Here is a 17,602-nt window from a genome sequence, read left to right as displayed (position 1 = left end):
AAAAGGTGAGGCCTTTAATCCCAGGAACACCAGGCCTACCGTCAAGCATGGTGGTGGTAGTTTAATGCTCTGGGCCTGTTTTGCTGACAATGGAAGTGCTGCTTTAAATGAAAGGAGGGTTAGCTCCAATAGATTATATTACATATTAGTGTTGATTTGATCAGCAGCCACAGGAAAAAAGTAATTTTTTTTTGAATACATCTTTATTTTAAAAACAAAAACAAAAATGTTGTACATTAATTTTATTTAGGAAAAAATGCAAGAAAAGCAAAGAATTGTGGGACATAATTTGTGAGAGTAGCAGCTGCCTTTTCTTTTCTAGGTATGTGTTAATTATGTCCGTAGAGTACAAGTATGGTAATGAAGCATATTTGAAGTCAAAAAGAAAAGGACTGACTGTTTTAGGTTGAGTTCATCTGCGAGGAGGAGCTACTGCTGCCGGAGCTTTTTGTCTTCTGCCCTCTAGTGGCGCTGGGCTGCCGCTGCACTCGCTGGCTGGAGACCTCGCGGCTCTTCTTGCCGTGGCTGCCTGAGGATGCTTTGCTTCGCACTGCTGACAGAGGACAAAACAGCTTCAGGACGCCGTGGACGCTACAACACCAACAGACTTTGCCACAAACAGGATGCAACAAACAAATGATGTTTTCTCCCACTGAAATCAATGCATGTGAAGCATTTTAGGGACATCTAACACGTTACACTTCACTTCTTATTTGCTTTTACTTTCACCTTAATATCTCATCAACTGTAGACTTGCCTAATAAGAAGTGGAAACAAACTGTAGGCTTCCCACTCTTGATGTTGCAGAGAGGAGTCAATATGTCACACTTTCCTCAACAGAGGAAGGAGTCTACACCACTTCCACTGACAACTTACTACTTCTATGACCTAAGTGCACTGCACCACTTCATCTGAGAACTTATTACTTCTATGACCTAAGTGCACTGCACCACTTCCACTGAGAACTTATTACTTCTATGACCTAAGTGCACTGCACCAGTTCCACTGAGAACTTATTACTTCTATGACCTAAGTGCACTGCACCAGTTCCACTGAGAACTTATTACTTCTATGACCTAAGTGCACTGCAGCAGTTCCACTGAGAACTTATTACTTCTATGACCTAAGTGAACTGCAGCAGTTCCACTGAGAACTTATTACTTCTATGACCTAAGTGCACTGCACCAGTTCCACTGAGAACTTATTACTTCTATGACCTAAGTGAACTGCAGCAGTTCCACTGAGAACTTATTACCCCTATGACCTAAGTGCACTGCACCAGTTCCACTGAGAACTTATTACTTCTATGACCTAAGTGAACTGCAGCAGTTCCACTGAGAACTTATTACTTCTATGACCTAAGTGCACTGCACCAGTTCCACTGAGAACTTATTACTTCTATGACCTAAGTGCACTGCACCAGTTCCACTGAGAACTTATTACTTCTATGACCTAAGTGCACTGCACCACTTCATCTGAGAACTTATTACTTCTATGACCTAAGTGCACTGCACCACTTCCACTGACAACTTACTACTTCTATGACCTAAGTGCACTGCACCACTTCATCTGAGGACTTATTACTTTTATGACCTAAGTGCACTGCACCACTTCCACTGACAACTTACTACTTCTATGACCTAAGTGCACTGCACCACTTCATCTGAGAACTTATTACTTCTATGACCTAAGTGCACTGCACCACTTCCACTGACAACTTACTACTTCTATGACCTAAGTGCACTGCACCACTTCATCTGAGAACTTATTACTTCTATGACCTAAGTGCACTGCACCACTTCATCTGAGAACTTATTACTTCTATGACCTAAGTGCACTGCACCAGTTCCACTGACAACTTACTACTTCTATGACCTAAGTGCACTGCACCAGTTCCACTGAGAACTTATTACTTCTATGACCTAAGTGCACTGCGCCAGTTCCACTGAGAACTTATTACTTCTATGACCTAAGTGCACTGCAGCAGTTCCACTGAGAACTTATTACTTCTATGACCTAAGTGCACTGCAGCAGTTCCACTGAGAACTTATTACTTCTATGACCTAAGTGCACTGCAGCAGTTCCACTGAGAACTTATTACTTCTATGACCTAAGTGCTCTTTAAAATAAATAAATAGTACGCAGAAGCAAAAAGTTGACCTTGGTCTGGCCTGCATTGTAGTCTTGCATCCTGTCCTTGTCATTAAACAACAGGACTGGAAGTTGACCATGGTCTGGCCTGCATTGTAGTCTTGCAGCCTGTCCTGGTCTTTAAACAGCAGGACTGGAAGTTGACCTTGGTCTGGCCTGCATTGTAGTCTTGCAGCCTGTCCTGGTCTTTAAACAGCAGGACTGGAAGTTGACCTTGGTCTGGCCTGCATTGTAGTCTTGCATCCTGTCCTTGTCATTAAACAACAGGACTGGAAGTTGACCATGGTCTGGCCTGCATTGTAGTCTTGCAGCCTGTCCTGGTCTTTAAACAGCAGGACTGGAAGTTGACCTTGGTCTGGCCTGCATTGTAGTCTTGCATCCTGTCCTTGTCATTAAACAGCAGGACTGGAAGTTGACCATGGTCTGGCCTGCATTGTAGTCTTGCAGCCTGTCCTGGTCTTTAAACAACAGGACTGGAAGTTGACCATGGTCTGGCCTGCATTGTAGTCTTGCAGCCTGTCCTGGTCTTTAAACAGCAGGACTGGAAGTTGACCTTGGTCTGGCCTGCATTGTAGTCTTGGATCCTGTCCTTGTCATTAAACAGCAGGACTGGAAGTTGACCTTGGTCTGGCCTGCGTTGTAGTCTTGCAGCCTGTCCTGGTCTTTAAACAACAGGACTGGAAGTTGACCATGGTCTGGCCTGCATTGTAGTCTTGCAGCCTGTCCTGGTCTTTAAACAACAGGACTGGAAGTTGACCTTGGTCTGGCCTGCATTGTAGTCTTGCAGCCTGTCCTGGTCTTTAAACAGCAGGACTGGAAGTTGACCATGGACTGGCCTGCAGGGAGTAACAGTCTAATCTTGCAGCCTGTCCTGGTCTTTATATACTTATACTACTACTACTACTGTTACTATCCTGTTTCTGCGTTTCTGAACCCTACTACTACCTACTACTACTACTATATACTACTACTTCTACTACTGTTGCTATCCTGTTTCTGCGCTCTACTACTACCTACTACTACTACTATATACTACTACTTCTACTACTACTAATACTACTACTGCTGCTATCCTGTTTCTGCACTCTACTACTACCTACTACTACTATTTCTACTACTACTACTGTTGCTATCCTGTTTCTGCGCTCTATCCTGTTTCTGAACCCTACTACTACCTACTACTATATACTACTACTTCTACTACTGCTATCCTGTTTCTGCACTCTACTACTACCTATTACTAATACTATATACTACTACTTCTACTACTACTGTTGCTGTCCTGTTTCTGCGCTCTACTACTACCTATTACTAATACTATATACTACTACTTCTACTACTACTGTTGCTGTCCTGTTTCTGCGCTCTACTACTACTATATACTACTACTTCTACTACTACTGTTGCTATCCTGTTTCTTCAAGGAGGCAAACATCACTACTACTACTATATATACTATATACTACTACTACTACCTAGTACTGTTGCTATCCTGTTTCTTCAAGGAGGCAAACATCACTACTACTATTACCTACTACTACTACTACTACTACCTAGTACTGTTGCTATCCTGTTTGTTCAATGAGGCAAACATCACTACTACTATTACCTACTACTACTACTACTACTACCTAGTACTGTTGCTATCCTGTTTCTTCAAGGAGGCAAACATCACTACTACTATTACCTACTACTACTACTACTACTACCTAGTACTGTTGCTATCCTGTTTGTTCAATGAGGCAAACATCACTACTACCTACTACTACTTCTACTACTACCTAGTACTGTTGCTATCCTGTTTCTTCAAGGAGGCAAACAACACTACTACTACTATATATACTACATACTAATACTACTACTACTACTACCTAGTACTGTTGCTATCCTGTTTCTTCAAGGAGGCAAACATCACTACTACTAATACTATTAATACTATATACTAATACTACTACTACTACTACCTAGTAGTGTTGCTATCCTGTTTCTTCAAGGAGGCAAACATCACTACTACTAATACTATACTATATACTAATACTACTACTACTACTACCTAGTAGTGTTGCTATCCTGTTTCTTCAAGGAGGCAAACATCACTAATACTACTATATATACACTATATACTAATACTACTACTACTACTACTACCTAGTACTGTGTCTATCCTGTTTCTCCAAGGAGGCAAACATCACTAATACTACTATATATACACTATATACTAATACTACTATTACTACTACCTAGTACTGTTGCTATCCTGTTTCTTCAAGGAGGCAAATATCACTAATATTACTATATATACTATATACTAATACTAATACTACTACTACTACTACTACCTAGTACTGTTGCTATCCTGTTTCTTCAAGGAGGCAAACATCACTAATACTACTATATATACACTATATACTACTACTACTACTACTACCTAGTACTGTTGCTATCCTGTTTCTTCAAGGAGGCAAAGATCACTACTACTAATACTATTAATACTATATACTAATACTACTACTACTACTACCTAGTAGTGTTGCTATCCTGTTTCTTCAAGGAGGCAAACATGACTACTACTACTACTATTAATACTATATACTAATACTACTACTACTACTACCTAGTACTGTGGCTATCCTGTTTCTCCAAGGAGGCAAACATGACTACTACTACTACTATTAATACTATATACTAATACTACTCCTACTACTACCTAGTACTGTTGCTATCCTGTTTCTTCAAGGAGGCAAAGATCACTAATACTACTACTATTAATACTATATACTAATACTACTACTACTACTACCTAGTACTGTTGCTATCCTGTTTCTTCAAGGAGGCAAAGATCACTAGCACTTGTAAATAACGACATGTGCTCCAGGTTAGTTTTTCATGAAGGAGATGACTATGACATTATTGCCACCTGCTGGAAGTGTGAGCACACTGCAGCTAGTCCTAGACCGTCCCACGCTTTAATGCTTCAGTCGCACGCAGGATTCTCACAGGAATGAGGCCAAACTGCTCAATGACTGCACATGCAGAGATGCAAAGACGGACATGCACGATGCTAAGTCACACGCAAGTCATGAGACAGAAGCGTGCAAGACATTGGGGGGGACAGACGAGGGGGACCTTGAGAGTTAACATCTTGGGGGCCGTAGACCACCATCTTAGTGCTGACCCTCGCAGCCCTGGGGCCCGACGCTGCAGGAAGCTTTGGGCTCCTCCCAGAGAGCGAACACTCGTCTTGCGGAGGAACATTGGAACATGGAGGTGCATTCCAGCAGGAGAAAGAGGGAGATTAGTAAGCATGGAGCCATGTTTAGGCGTCAAGGAGGAAAATTCCACAGTGAGAAACATTAGAAGGGAAGGGAAGGGCTGCAGTATTTGCACTCCTTCAACAGGAGGAGGCATCACCAAGACAACGACTCTTTTAAATTGTCAAACCAGGAAAGCTCGTCGGTGACGTGTGCATGTTCCAACCATGAGACAAATGACATGTTAACCATAGTCCTGTGTGACCAGGGACAAATGGCGGCGGCCACTAAGACACCAAGAACGTCCTCCATTGTTCCACTTAAAAGAGAGATGGAGTGAAACATTGCTGTAACCATCATTTCAGCCAACTTTGTTTATACACCTGTGTGCATTTTGTCCTCATCCTTATTTGTTCTTATCAGCACTTGACCTGCCCTTGCTCTGAAATGGACATTGAATTTGTTTGTATCAACCAATTGAGCAGCATAGTAATGGTGTAAATAATATTAATATATCTTTATTGTTAGTTAATATATGCCTAAAAATATATCAATCTGAATTTACAAAGCTGAGGGCTAAATTGGAGCCACTGAATAGGCGTACGTGTCGTAGTCGACTATGGATTAGCGAGAGCTGGGCGATGTGGATGAAAAAGGTATCACAATATAAGTGTTTCATATCGGTCAATTCAATCATTCTTGATATTTTCATAGTCTATCCAAAAAAAGGAGCAGGAGAAAAATGTACTAAACCATTTTTATATGAAATGTAATTTGCTGTGATTATAATCCCTCAGCAGGAAGGAAATGTCAACACAAACATGAAAAACAAACAAAGCCAACAAAATAGTAAAATCCCATTGAACATTTAACAATAAGCTCTTAAAATGAAGGTGCAAAAATAAGGAACATGTAAGAAATGCATCATAGAGTGTAAGAAAATAGTGTGCAAATGTAAACATAGAAACCTGAGAAGAAGTATTTTCTGCAGGTTTAGTGGCAGGAAGTCAGGGCTGTGCTCTAAAGGGTGAGCGCAGGTATTAGTGCTCTTGGTGGGGACGAGCACCTAAAGCATTTACAGACCACATTGCTCTGACTACAGTCCGTTTGAAAAAAAATTATTCCAAAACAGTGCCAAAGTGTCCAGGTGACTTTTCCTCTTTTATGCACAATTTCTCCATGTTGACTTGCTCTTCTCACTCATGCAGAAAATCAAGCGCCAGACAACAAGATGGTGCAACCTAACTTGATAGTTGGTACTGCTACCTGATTGGCTGGCAGTGTGTCCCTCCCACTGCTCACTGCTCACTCATCACTTCCTATGTTGCTAGCTTAAATTGTGATTTTATTCCTGCACCTAACCTTGCGCCGCCACTTCCGCTTTCTTGCGACGGCAAAACATTTTTACATTTTATGGTAGGCATTTTTCATTGATATGGATTACGTGTCTATCCCTATATATCTTGATATTGTTTTATCGCCCAGCCCCAGAATAAGCTAGTCAGTGACTGTGCTATTGCAGCCCCACATGCTAACGTAATATCAAAGTACTGTGGGTTCAGCAGGAGTTCAAACACTTACCTCTGGCCTCTGCCGTCGTAGAGGGGACCCCTGTGCCGTGGGAGGTGGCTGCACAGTCCCCGCTGCTACTCTCGGGGAACTTCTGGCCTGCAGACATGGCCTTCAAAGTCTCAAAGACGGCTTGCGGGGCCACGTTCATCTTCAGCAAGTCCACCATGATCCTAGAGAGCAGCCACATCAGCAGTTGTCTCACCTTCTCATCATCATGCCACTCACTTGAAGACCTCCTGGTCCACACTGATGCCTGCAGCCTGGCTCAGTTCAAACAACTCACTGTCCTCTGCGTTCAGGACCTTCTTCTTCTTCATGGAGTACTGATGCACGTTGCTGGTCACCACCAGCGCAGGATTGTCCGAGGCCGGGTGGCCCGCCTGCTGGGACATTCTTACTCTTTCTTACTTACTGCACACACACACACGCAGACACACACACACACACACGCACGCACACAAAACCATAAGAATTACGGTACATGGAAAGTAGGGGTGTAAGGGTATTATAAATAGCACAGTATTTTGGTATGAAAATCCTGACAATAGTACTGAGTACAATGAAAACTTGGTCAGTGCAGTTTCTTGCTGGCACTTTTGAATTAACCGATCGGGAAGTAGACTACTTCTCCCAAAATTCCTCCTGCAGAGCGCGACGTCCTTGTTTGAGAGGTTGTAAAGGAGGGAGAAAGGATTGTTTGAGAGGACATTCCTGAAGTATTCATTCCAATCTATGCATAGCATTTCATGTTGCTAGCACAGACAAACCAGTGGTCTAGTGGTTAGAGTGTCCGCCCTGAGATTGGTAGGTTGGGAGTTCAAACCCCAGCCAAGTCATACCAAAGACTATAAAAATGGGAGCCATTACATCCCTGCTGGGACTCAGCATCAAAGCTTGTAATTGGGGGTTAAATCCCCATAAATGATTCCCAGGCGCGGCACCACTGCTGCTCACTGCTCCTCTCACCTCCCAGTGGGTGATAAAGGGGAAGGGTCAAATGAACAGGACAAATTTCACCACACCATGTGTGTGTGTGACTATCATTGGTACTTTAGACGACACATAAAGCCGGTAAGAAGTTGTGAGGTTTCAACCCACATTTTTTTTCAAATATTTTATCATCATTTGTTAGCCACGTTTCAAGTAGAAAATGCACCAGGCAAATAAAAAAACACAATTATTATGAGAAGCTACTTGATAAACCACCACCTGGAAAGTATATATGATCCCAAGCATCAATTTGTGAGTTATTTATGTTATTAAACGTTAAATTGTCAGTTAATTTTTTCTGAGAATCAGCATTTAGGACGTCCACTACAGAGGACACTGTTGCTTGAAGTTAAAAGTTGAAGAAGACACTAACATGAACATTAGTGTTTCACATACTAGATGTTAATATTGTCAGTTCAAACAGCCTTAACTGAAAGTAGATTTAAAATAAACAGTAATGGCCAAACATATATGCAGCACTTCTCCCAGAAGATTGTTGTCATGAGTATTCACATGTTTATTTCTTTGGTTTGCATTGGAACAACACAAAGAAAGCCAAATTTGATATTATTTTACACAGAAGTCCCACAAAATGATTGGCACACTCAAGTTAATATTTGGTAGCACATCCTTTGGAAACAATAAGTGAGATCAATGGCTTCCTGTAAGCATCAATGTGTTTCTTAAACCTTGCCACTGGAATTTTGGAGAGCTCTTCTTTTGCAAACTGCTTCATGTCTTTCAGATTTGAACTTCTCCCAACTGCTGTTTTTAGGTCTGTCCTCAGATGTTCTATAGGATTTAGATCTGGACTCATTGATGGCCACTTCACAACTCTCCAGCGCTTTGTCCTAAGCCATGTTAGGGATTTTTGAAGTATGCTTTGTCCTGCTGGAAGACCCATGACCTCTGATGGAGACCCAGCTTTCTGACACTGGGCCCTACATTATGTCTCAAAATTGTTTGGTAGTCCTCAGATTTCATGATGCCATGCACACAGTCAAGGCATCTGGTACCAGAAGCAGCAAAACATCAGTGAACCTCCACCAAGTTTGACTGTAGGCTTGGTGTTCTGTTCTTTGAAGGCCTCATTTTGTTTTCTGTAAACAGTGTGATGATGTGCTTTACCAAAAAGCTCCACTGTAGTCTCATCTGTCCACAGGACCTTCTCCCAGAAGGATGTTGGCTTCCTCAGGTAAGTTTTTGCAAACTCCAGTCTTGATTTTGTGTCTGTGTCAGCAGCGGGGTCCTCCTGGGTCTCCAACCATAGCGTCCCTTTTCATTGAGATGATAGTGTGAGCTGACACGGTTGTACCTTGTGTCTGCAGGTCAGCTTCAATTTCTTTGATCCAGGTTCTTTATCCACAATTCTAACATTCCTTGGTTCATCTATTGCTCTCTTCCGTCCACGTCCAGGCAGGTTAGCTCCAGTGCTATGGACTTTAAACGTCCTGATGACACAGTAGACACAGGAACATTTACATCCCTGGAGATGGACTTGTAGCCTTGACATTGTCCATGCTTCTCCACAATCTTGCTTCTCAAATCTTCTGAGAGTTCTTTGCTCTTCTTTCTTTTCTCCACGCTCAGTGTGGTACACCCAACACAAAAGGTTGAGTCACCTGTTCTCCGTTTCAACAGGCTGCAAGGGTGCTTTCTATGTTGCCAGCACCTGTTACTTGCTACAGGTGAGTTTCATCACAAATTAAAGGCCATTTTGAAACGGTGCCAATCATTTTGTCCAGTCCATTTTTGGAGTTATGTGTAAAATAATATCATATTTGGCTTTTTGGTGTTTTGTTCCAATGCAAACAACAGAAATAAACATGAGAATACCAAAATATTTGCATTTGTCAATTCATCCTTTTTCTGGGGAGAAGTGCAGGAGTGCCAATATTTATGGCCATGACTAATATATATAATATATATATATATATATATATATATATATATATATATATATATATATATATATATATATATATATATTAGAACGAGAGAGAGAGAGAGATGTTTGTAGTAATAGTATGAAAATATAAATATATATATATTTTCATATTATTACCACAAACAACTCTCTCTCTCTCTCACGTTCTAACAACTCTGGCATTTCTAGAACGTGTGGCGGGCTGCACTTTGGACACCCCTGTTGTGCACTGTTTCTTTGTCTCGTCTTCAACAACTTTGTGCTGAAAACACAGTTTTTTTGTACTTGTGCAATGACAATAAAGCTTAGTAAAGCTTAATCCTGTCCTGTGTGTGAGATGTTGTAGTGAGTTAATAAAGCTTAATCCTGTCCTGTGTGTGAGATGTTGTAGTGAGTTAATAAATCTTAATCCGCTCGACATCCATTGCTTTCCTCCTCCCCAAGGTTCTCATAGTCATCATTGTCACCGACGTCCCACTGGGTGTGAGTTTTTCCTTGCCCTTATGTGGGCCTACCGAGGATGTATTAGTGGTTTGTGCAGCCCTTTGAGACACTAGTGATTTAGGGCTATATAAGTAAACATTGATTGATTGATTGATTGATAATGTTGTCCTGTGTGTGAGATGTTTTAGTGAGTTAATAAAGTTTAATGCTGTCTTGTGTGTGAGATGTTTTAATAAAGCTTAATGCTGTCCTGTGTGTGAGATGTTTTAATAAAGTTTAATGTTGTCTCCTGTGTGTGAGATGTTTTAATAAAGTTTAATGCTGTCTCCTGTGTGTGAGATGTTTTAGTGAGTTAATAAAGTGTAATGTTGTCTCCTGTGTGTGAGATGTTTTAATAAAGTTTAATGTTGTCTCCTGTGTGTGAGATGTTTTAGTGAGTTAATAAAGTGTAATGTTGTCTCCTGTGTGTGAGATGTTTTAATAAAGTTTAATGTTGTCTCCTGTGTGTGAGATGTTTTAGTGAGTTAATAAAGTGTAATGTTGTCTCCTGTGTGTGAGATGTTTTAATAAAGTTTAATGTTGTCTCCTGTGTGTGAGATGTTTTAGTGAGTTAATAAAGTGTAATGTTGTCTCCTGTGTGTGAGATGTTTTAATAAAGTTTAATGTTGTCTCCTGTGTGTGAGATGTTTTAGTGAGTTAATAAAGTGTAATGTTGTCTCCTGTGTGTGAGATGTTTTAATAAAGTTTAATGCTGTCTCCTGTGTGTGAGATGTTTTAGTGAGTTAATAAAGTGTAATGTTGTCTCCTGTGTGTGAGATGTTTTAATAAAGTTTAATGTTGTCTCCTGTGTGTGAGATGTTTTAGTGAGTTAATAAAGTGTAATGTTGTCTCCTGTGTGTGAGATGTTTTAATAAAGTTTAATGTTGTCTCCTGTGTGTGAGATGTTTTAGTGAGTTAATAAAGTGTAATGTTGTCTCCTGTGTGTGAGATGTTTTAATAAAGTTTAATGTTGTCTCCTGTGTGTGAGATGTTTTAGTGAGTTAATAAAGTGTAATGTTGTCTCCTGTGTGTGAGATGTTTTAATAAAGTTTAATGTTGTCTCCTGTGTGTGAGATGTTTTAGTGAGTTAATAAAGTTTAATGCTGTCTTGTGTGTGAGATGTTTTAATAAAGTTTAATGCTGTCTCCTGTGTGTGAGATGTTTTAGTGAGTTAATAAAGTGTAATGTTGTCTCCTGTGTGTGAGATGTTTTAATAAAGTTTAATGTTGTCTCCTGTGTGTGAGATGTTTTAGTGAGTTAATAAAGTGTAATGTTGTCTCCTGTGTGTGAGATGTTTTAATAAAGTTTAATGTTGTCTCCTGTGTGTGAGATGTTTTAGTGAGTTAATAAAGTGTAATGTTGTCTCCTGTGTGTGAGATGTTTTAATAAAGTTTAATGCTGTCTCCTGTGTGTGAGATGTTTTAGTGAGTTAATAAAGTGTAATGTTGTCTCCTGTGTGTGAGATGTTTTAATAAAGTTTAATGTTGTCTCCTGTGTGTGAGATGTTTTAGTGAGTTAATAAAGTGTAATGTTGTCTCCTGTGTGTGAGATGTTTTAATAAAGTTTAATGTTGTCTCCTGTGTGTGAGATGTTTTAGTGAGTTAATAAAGTGTAATGTTGTCTCCTGTGTGTGAGATGTTTTAATAAAGTTTAATGTTGTCTCCTGTGTGTGAGATGTTTTAGTGAGTTAATAAAGTGTAATGTTGTCTCCTGTGTGTGAGATGTTTTAATAAAGTTTAATGTTGTCTCCTGTGTGTGAGATGTTTTAGTGAGTTAATAAAGTTTAATGCTGTCTTGTGTGTGAGATGTTTTAATAAAGTTTAATGCTGTCTCCTGTGTGTGAGATGTTTTAGTGAGTTAATAAAGTGTAATGTTGTCTCCTGTGTGTGAGATGTTTTAATAAAGTTTAATGTTGTCTCCTGTGTGTGAGATGTTTTAGTGAGTTAATAAAGTGTAATGTTGTCTCCTGTGTGTGAGATGTTTTAATAAAGTTTAATGTTGTCTCCTGTGTGTGAGATGTTTTAGTGAGTTAATAAAGTGTAATGTTGTCTCCTGTGTGTGAGATGTTTTAATAAAGTTTAATGTTGTCTCCTGTGTGTGAGATGTTTTAGTGAGTTAATAAAGTGTAATGTTGTCTCCTGTGTGTGAGATGTTTTAATAAAGTTTAATGTTGTCTCCTGTGTGTGAGATGTTTTAGTGAGTTAATAAAGTTTAATGCTGTCTTGTGTGTGAGATGTTTTAATAAAGCTTAATGCTGTCTCCTGTGTGTGAGATGTTTTAGTGAGTTAATAAAATATAATGTTGTCTCCTGTGAGTGAGATGTTTTAGTGAGTTAATAAAGTTGAATGCTGTCTCCTGTGAGTGTTTGAGCCCGAATGGACAGGAGGCAGTGTTAGCTAACTAGCTGTAAACCTTATGGCTTGAATGACGTACACAGCTCATGTTAGTCGTGTGTCTAATGCGGGACATGTGATTACATTACAGAAACAACCATACAATGTGAGTGATGAATACATACCTTAGACGAAGAAGCGTAGAATGTAAAGACATACCTTTAAAGGCGAGCCAGAAAGAATGTTTTCATCCAGATGAGGCGCGCAATTATGACGTCATTGAGAGGAGACGGTTAGGTTGCATTGTGGGATACGTAGTCCCGCGGATATTTGTGTATTTATTGACGTGTTTTATGATCTAAGGCAGTGGTTCTCAATCTTTTTTCAGTGATGTACCCCCTGTGAACATGTTTTTAATTCAAGTACCCCTTCATCATAACATTTCTCTATTTTGTTTCCATTTAAATCCCCATTATTTACTTTAAATTGATCTCAACTCTGTACACTGCTGCTGGAATTTTAATTTTCCTGAAGGAACTCTCCTGAAGGAATCAATAAAGTACTATCTATCCATCTATCTATCTATCTATCTATCTATCTATCTATCTATCTATCTATCTATCTATCTATCTATCTATCAGAGCAAAGCATTTTGGGTTGAAAAAAAAGAGATGAATAAGTAAAATACAGCACTATGTCATCAGTTTCTGATTTATTAAATTGTATAACAGTGCAAAATATTGCTCATTTGTAGTGGTCTTTCTCGAACTATTTGGAAAAAAGATATAAAAATACCTAAAAACTTGTTGAAAAATAAACAAGTGATTGAATTCTAAATGCAGATTTCTCCACATAGAAGTAATCATCAACTTAAAGTGCCGTCTTTGGGGATTGTAATAGAGATCCATCTGGATTCATCAACTTCATTCTAAACATTTCTTCACAAAAAAAGAAATCTTTAACATCAATATTTATGGAACATGTCCACATAAAATCTAGCTGTCAACACTGAATATTGCATTGTTGCATTTCTTTTTACACTTTATGAACTTACATTCATTTTGTTGGAATAGTATTCAATAATATATTTATAAAGGATTTTTGAATTGTTGCTATTTTTTAGAATATTAAAAAAAAATCTCAAGTACACCTTGGCATATCTTCAAATACCCCCATTTGAGAACCACTGATCTAAGGAACACAATTCGGACACTGAAAACAGAACTCAATTGTAAGTTGACACTCCAATGCTCTCTTTTATCCGAATAATCTCGCATACTGTGAAAATAATTTTTTAAGCAATTCATCAAAGCCTTGTCGGTTGAGAGTACCGATTATTCCGAGACAAACCAAATGCATATAGATGCATCTTAGACATGCCAAATATCATGCTAAAGAAAGTGTAAAGTTACCGACTTTATGCACACAAGTGCTCTGACAGCGGAAGTGGAGGCAGACGTCTCTCTGGTGCAGCTCGCCAGCCGGAAGTGCAGTTCTCACCAACTGCCAGCAGGGAGCATTGATTGATTGATCGAGACTTTTATTAGTAGATTGCACAGTACAGTACATATTCCCTAGGGAATACAAGTTGAAAAAGACATTTTCCAAGGTGTTTAAGTCGGGGTCCACCATGGTAAGGGAGCTCCGTGTGGGCAGCACTCGTGCTCCTGCGCAAAGGACAAAAGAACAAACAATGCAGTTATTTGTGTGCATCCCGTTTTTCACTGCAGTCCATCTGATTAGTTGTAATGTAATGAAGAATGCTAATTATTAAGCATCATAAATATAGCTATGTGCGTAATGATTCCAAAACGTTTACATAGAGACTCCTCAGCAGCACTTTGGCACGCTTGCATCCTTGTACCTTTTAGAGCTGCTGGTGCTGCTGGGACAGACTATATGTCAAGGCCAGTATTGGATTTCCTTGATGCAAGCTGCACAAAGTGTGTGAGACCGAGGCCGAGAGAGTGATGCACTCCTACTCAGCAATGGCCATCAAACAAGATGAGGACGCAGCTTCAAGACATTTTCACTTCTCTATAGCTTTTGGCGGATACAAGTGGATTTACCAAATGGTCGTTTGAAACATCTTTGTGACACATAGCAAAGTTCCAGGTAACAATTTGTGTGCAATAAGTGTGTTCAAACCTTCTATTTTATATTTGGTGGTATCCTTTAAACATCAGCTGATTGTCCACAAACTTTGTTTACAGTTATATTTCTGGGTTGAAAATGGTCTGTGTGGTGAGAAGACTTGGAGCTGGCATTTAGAGGGAGAGTTGAGGAGTAATTACAGTGTAGTGAGTCCAGTCCATGCAGACATGACATTTTCAGAATGGTTACATTGCTGAAAACACTTTCTGCCGTACGGGTTAACTCTCCTCTCTCTCTCCTCTTTGTGTGTGGGACAGCCTCAGAGATATTACTGTCAAAAGCTTTACCATATAAAAGAAGAACATTTCACAAGTCGGGTGAGAGGGCGACTCGCCAGTGACGAGTATTGAGGTAAGGAAGAAGAATTTGACTTTTACTACCATTGCAACTTCTTGGTTAATGGTCACACTTTGTAGTTATTGATTGAACAGTTTCTGGTCTGCACTGTAGGAACACTGGAAAGATCTACCTGGAGACTGACTTCAGGTATCAAGCGGTGCAGTTTTTGGAAATAATAGCGCCAAAATTAAGCGGCTAAGCCTAAAGAGGAGGCCCAGAGCTGCCGTCGGCGATGCGGAAAAAGCACAAAGTGAGGTTTCATCCATCCAGTGGGCTTCAGCAGAGTCATCTAACAGCGATGACATAAGACTACTGGGAATGTCTTCTGCACCCAAGGGCCGACCTCCTCTTCCTCCCCCTCATGGATCCACCGCTGATAAAAATCATCCCAGGAATGATGGACCTCCTGTCACTAGATCTCCATCTATGCAAAAACAGAACGCAGTGTTGGAGAACCTCAACCTGGAGCAGGAGTTAACAAGCCACCTTCAGTCTGGTTCCCGCCGTCGACTGGCCAGCTTTGGAGGGGTGAGCTCACCTGGCTCGCTTTCTCGCTTTACCGGTCTGGGTGCTTATAATGACCCCAACAACAGTAGCAGACCGTCCAGCACAGGTAGCGATATGTACGGACACCTTGGCAGCAGGGGCAGCATAGGTTGCCTCCAGGTGAGCCCGCAGAGCTCCGGACGAAGTACCCCGGTGACAAGTCCCCAGCAGCTGCAGAGTGTCCGGGATCAGATGGTGGTGGCTCTGCAGAAGCTGAAGGAGATGGAGGAACAGGTAAAGATGATCCCTGTCCTCAAGGTGAAGATCTTAGTACTTCAGGAGGAGAAGAAGAAGATGGCCTCTCAACTCAAGAACCAAAATAAGGACACAGAGACGAGTACCGACGAAGGGGTTGTCATCAAGGAGAAGCATAACTTCTCCGACCTCAGCCACCTAGGTGATGAGATGAAGGCTCTCGAAAGAGCCATCGAGAGTGGACATTTTCCAGCATGGCAAGGAAAAAGCCACATGAACGATGGAGATTCTGTAAAAGAAGAAGTGGAAAACAACACAGCACGTAACACAGAACTGGAAAAAGAGGTTGAATCCCAGCAACAAATGATTGGCGCTTTAAAGGAGAAGATACGTCACATGGAGGCCGAGTTAAAGGAATCTGCTCTCCAGGTGGAGATGAGTCGTCTCAAACTGGAGCTTCAAGCTGCAGAAGCCAGAAACAGAGCTGATAAAGCCTCCTCTGCCCACCCGTCCACGGCAAGCAGCAGTACCCAGGCCGGGCCCCAAACTGCCAGCCAGGGGGTGGGGAACCACATCCAGCTCAGAGACGCCAGCACAGGTGACGTGATAGAAGTGAAGAACGTGGCTGTGTCGTGTTGTGGGCCGGACTTGAAGAACATAGGCTCTGGATCCGATCTACCCATGAGCCGCTGGGAGGTCAGAGAGCGAGTGGAAACCAAGGACATGGGTGCAGGAGTCCACATTTCAACACGCTCTCAAGGAGTTGGAGTGGAGGTGAAGGTTTGTGATGCAGAAAGCAACACAGAAGCATCATGGGAAAATGCGCAGCCTAAGATTTTAAAGTCAGTGGCATGTGGCGATTGTTCTGTTAATGTCATTGTCTGTGAAGCAAAGATCATGGTCTCTAAAGGTGTGGCCACGGATCCAGTCAAAGGGCTCTCTCTTGGACTCACGGCGTCATCACAGCGCAGCAACACCTCACTCAGCTCGGTGTCTCGCTTCACTAACACCAGACATGCCTTCAACATGGACTCCAGCACCAACACTGCCCTCAAAAGCCAAAACAAGCACACCAACACCTCCAAGGCCGCCACCACCAGGACGGTGTCCGTCGGCAACAGGCTCAAAGACATCAAGGGCATCCCAAAGACACGTACAGTTGCCGTGGGAACGAGCCCACTGGAGGGATATACCCCTAAACAAAATACTCGAGACATTGGTGTTGGGTTTGCTAGCATTTACGAAAACTTCCTGGTGGGACTTAAAACCCAAAACATGGCCTCTGGACCGTCCCATTTGCCCGACCCATTAAAGACGAGAAGTATCGGTGTAGGGGAGGGCAGGATACGGGATCTGTCAGGTCCACACAGTCAAGAGGTTGCATTGTCCCAGAATAATTCCGAGCTGGATGATTGCCTAGAAAAAACTCCAAGAGTCCTCAATGAGCGTGGAAATCCTCTCACGGAGGCAGGCTGGATTCACCACAACAAGCAGGGGACTAACTCAACACTATCATCAGGTGGGGGCCAAGCAGGTGAAAAAGTCCATCCATTTGACGCAGGTAGACCACTCATCCATGTAATAGTAGTAGTAGTTCAGCACAGCCAAATGGTGAAACTCAAATACACCACCTGGTGGCCATCTTAAAAAACCCAAAGTTC

General features: G+C 41.2%; 2 protein-coding genes across 6 annotated transcripts in view; one reads left to right on the top strand and one right to left on the bottom strand.

Annotated features, from left to right (window-relative positions):
* Positions 1 to 227: 227 nt before the first annotated feature.
* On the bottom strand, positions 228 to 13,025 carry mzt2b (mitotic spindle organizing protein 2B). 5 transcript variants are annotated; one of them, XM_061909537.1, is made up of 5 exons: positions 12,927 to 13,025; positions 7,200 to 7,385; positions 6,984 to 7,144; positions 5,278 to 5,391; positions 228 to 553 (listed from the first exon to the last, which is right to left on the bottom strand). In XM_061909537.1, exons 2-5 carry the CDS (start codon positions 7,364 to 7,366, stop codon positions 402 to 404), a joined length of 594 nt encoding a protein of 197 aa, XP_061765521.1. In that variant the 5' UTR covers positions 7,367 to 7,385; positions 12,927 to 13,025; the 3' UTR covers positions 228 to 401. The 5 variants fall into 5 exon arrangements, with proteins under 5 accessions (XP_061765521.1, XP_061765523.1, XP_061765522.1 ...); XM_061909539.1 differs by having other exon boundaries at positions 228 to 550; XM_061909538.1 differs by having other exon boundaries at positions 12,893 to 12,969.
* The window catches only part of LOC133558456 (KN motif and ankyrin repeat domain-containing protein 1-like), a 64,895-nt gene continuing 56,436 nt past the window's right edge, over positions 9,144 to 17,602 (top strand). The window contains exons 1-3 of the mRNA XM_061909838.1: positions 9,144 to 9,159; positions 9,555 to 9,652; positions 15,348 to 17,502. Of these exons, the coding sequence (XP_061765822.1) occupies positions 9,144 to 9,159; positions 9,555 to 9,652; positions 15,348 to 17,502 (2,269 nt within the window). The remainder of the gene's footprint in view (positions 9,160 to 9,554; positions 9,653 to 15,347; positions 17,503 to 17,602) is intronic.

This window comes from Nerophis ophidion, linkage group LG08 (assembly GCF_033978795.1).
Source record: "Nerophis ophidion isolate RoL-2023_Sa linkage group LG08, RoL_Noph_v1.0, whole genome shotgun sequence".
NCBI lineage: Eukaryota > Metazoa > Chordata > Actinopteri > Syngnathiformes > Syngnathidae > Nerophis > Nerophis ophidion.
The sequence above is the reverse complement of the archived record's forward strand: the minus strand, read 5'-3'. Positions and strand labels throughout refer to the sequence as shown.

Coding starts and splice junctions, on each gene's coding strand:
- mzt2b (XM_061909537.1), bottom strand. CDS start 7,366: ATGTCCCAGCAGGCGGGCCACCCGGCCTCGGACAATCCTGCGCTGGTG. Junction 5,392..6,983: donor TACGACGGCAGAGGCCAGAG/GTAAGTGTTTGA, acceptor TTCCTCCGCAAG/ACGAGTGTTCGCTCTCTGGG. Junction 554..5,277: donor CCAAGATGTTAACTCTCAAG/GTCCCCCTCGTC, acceptor GTCCTCTGTCAG/CAGTGCGAAGCAAAGCATCC.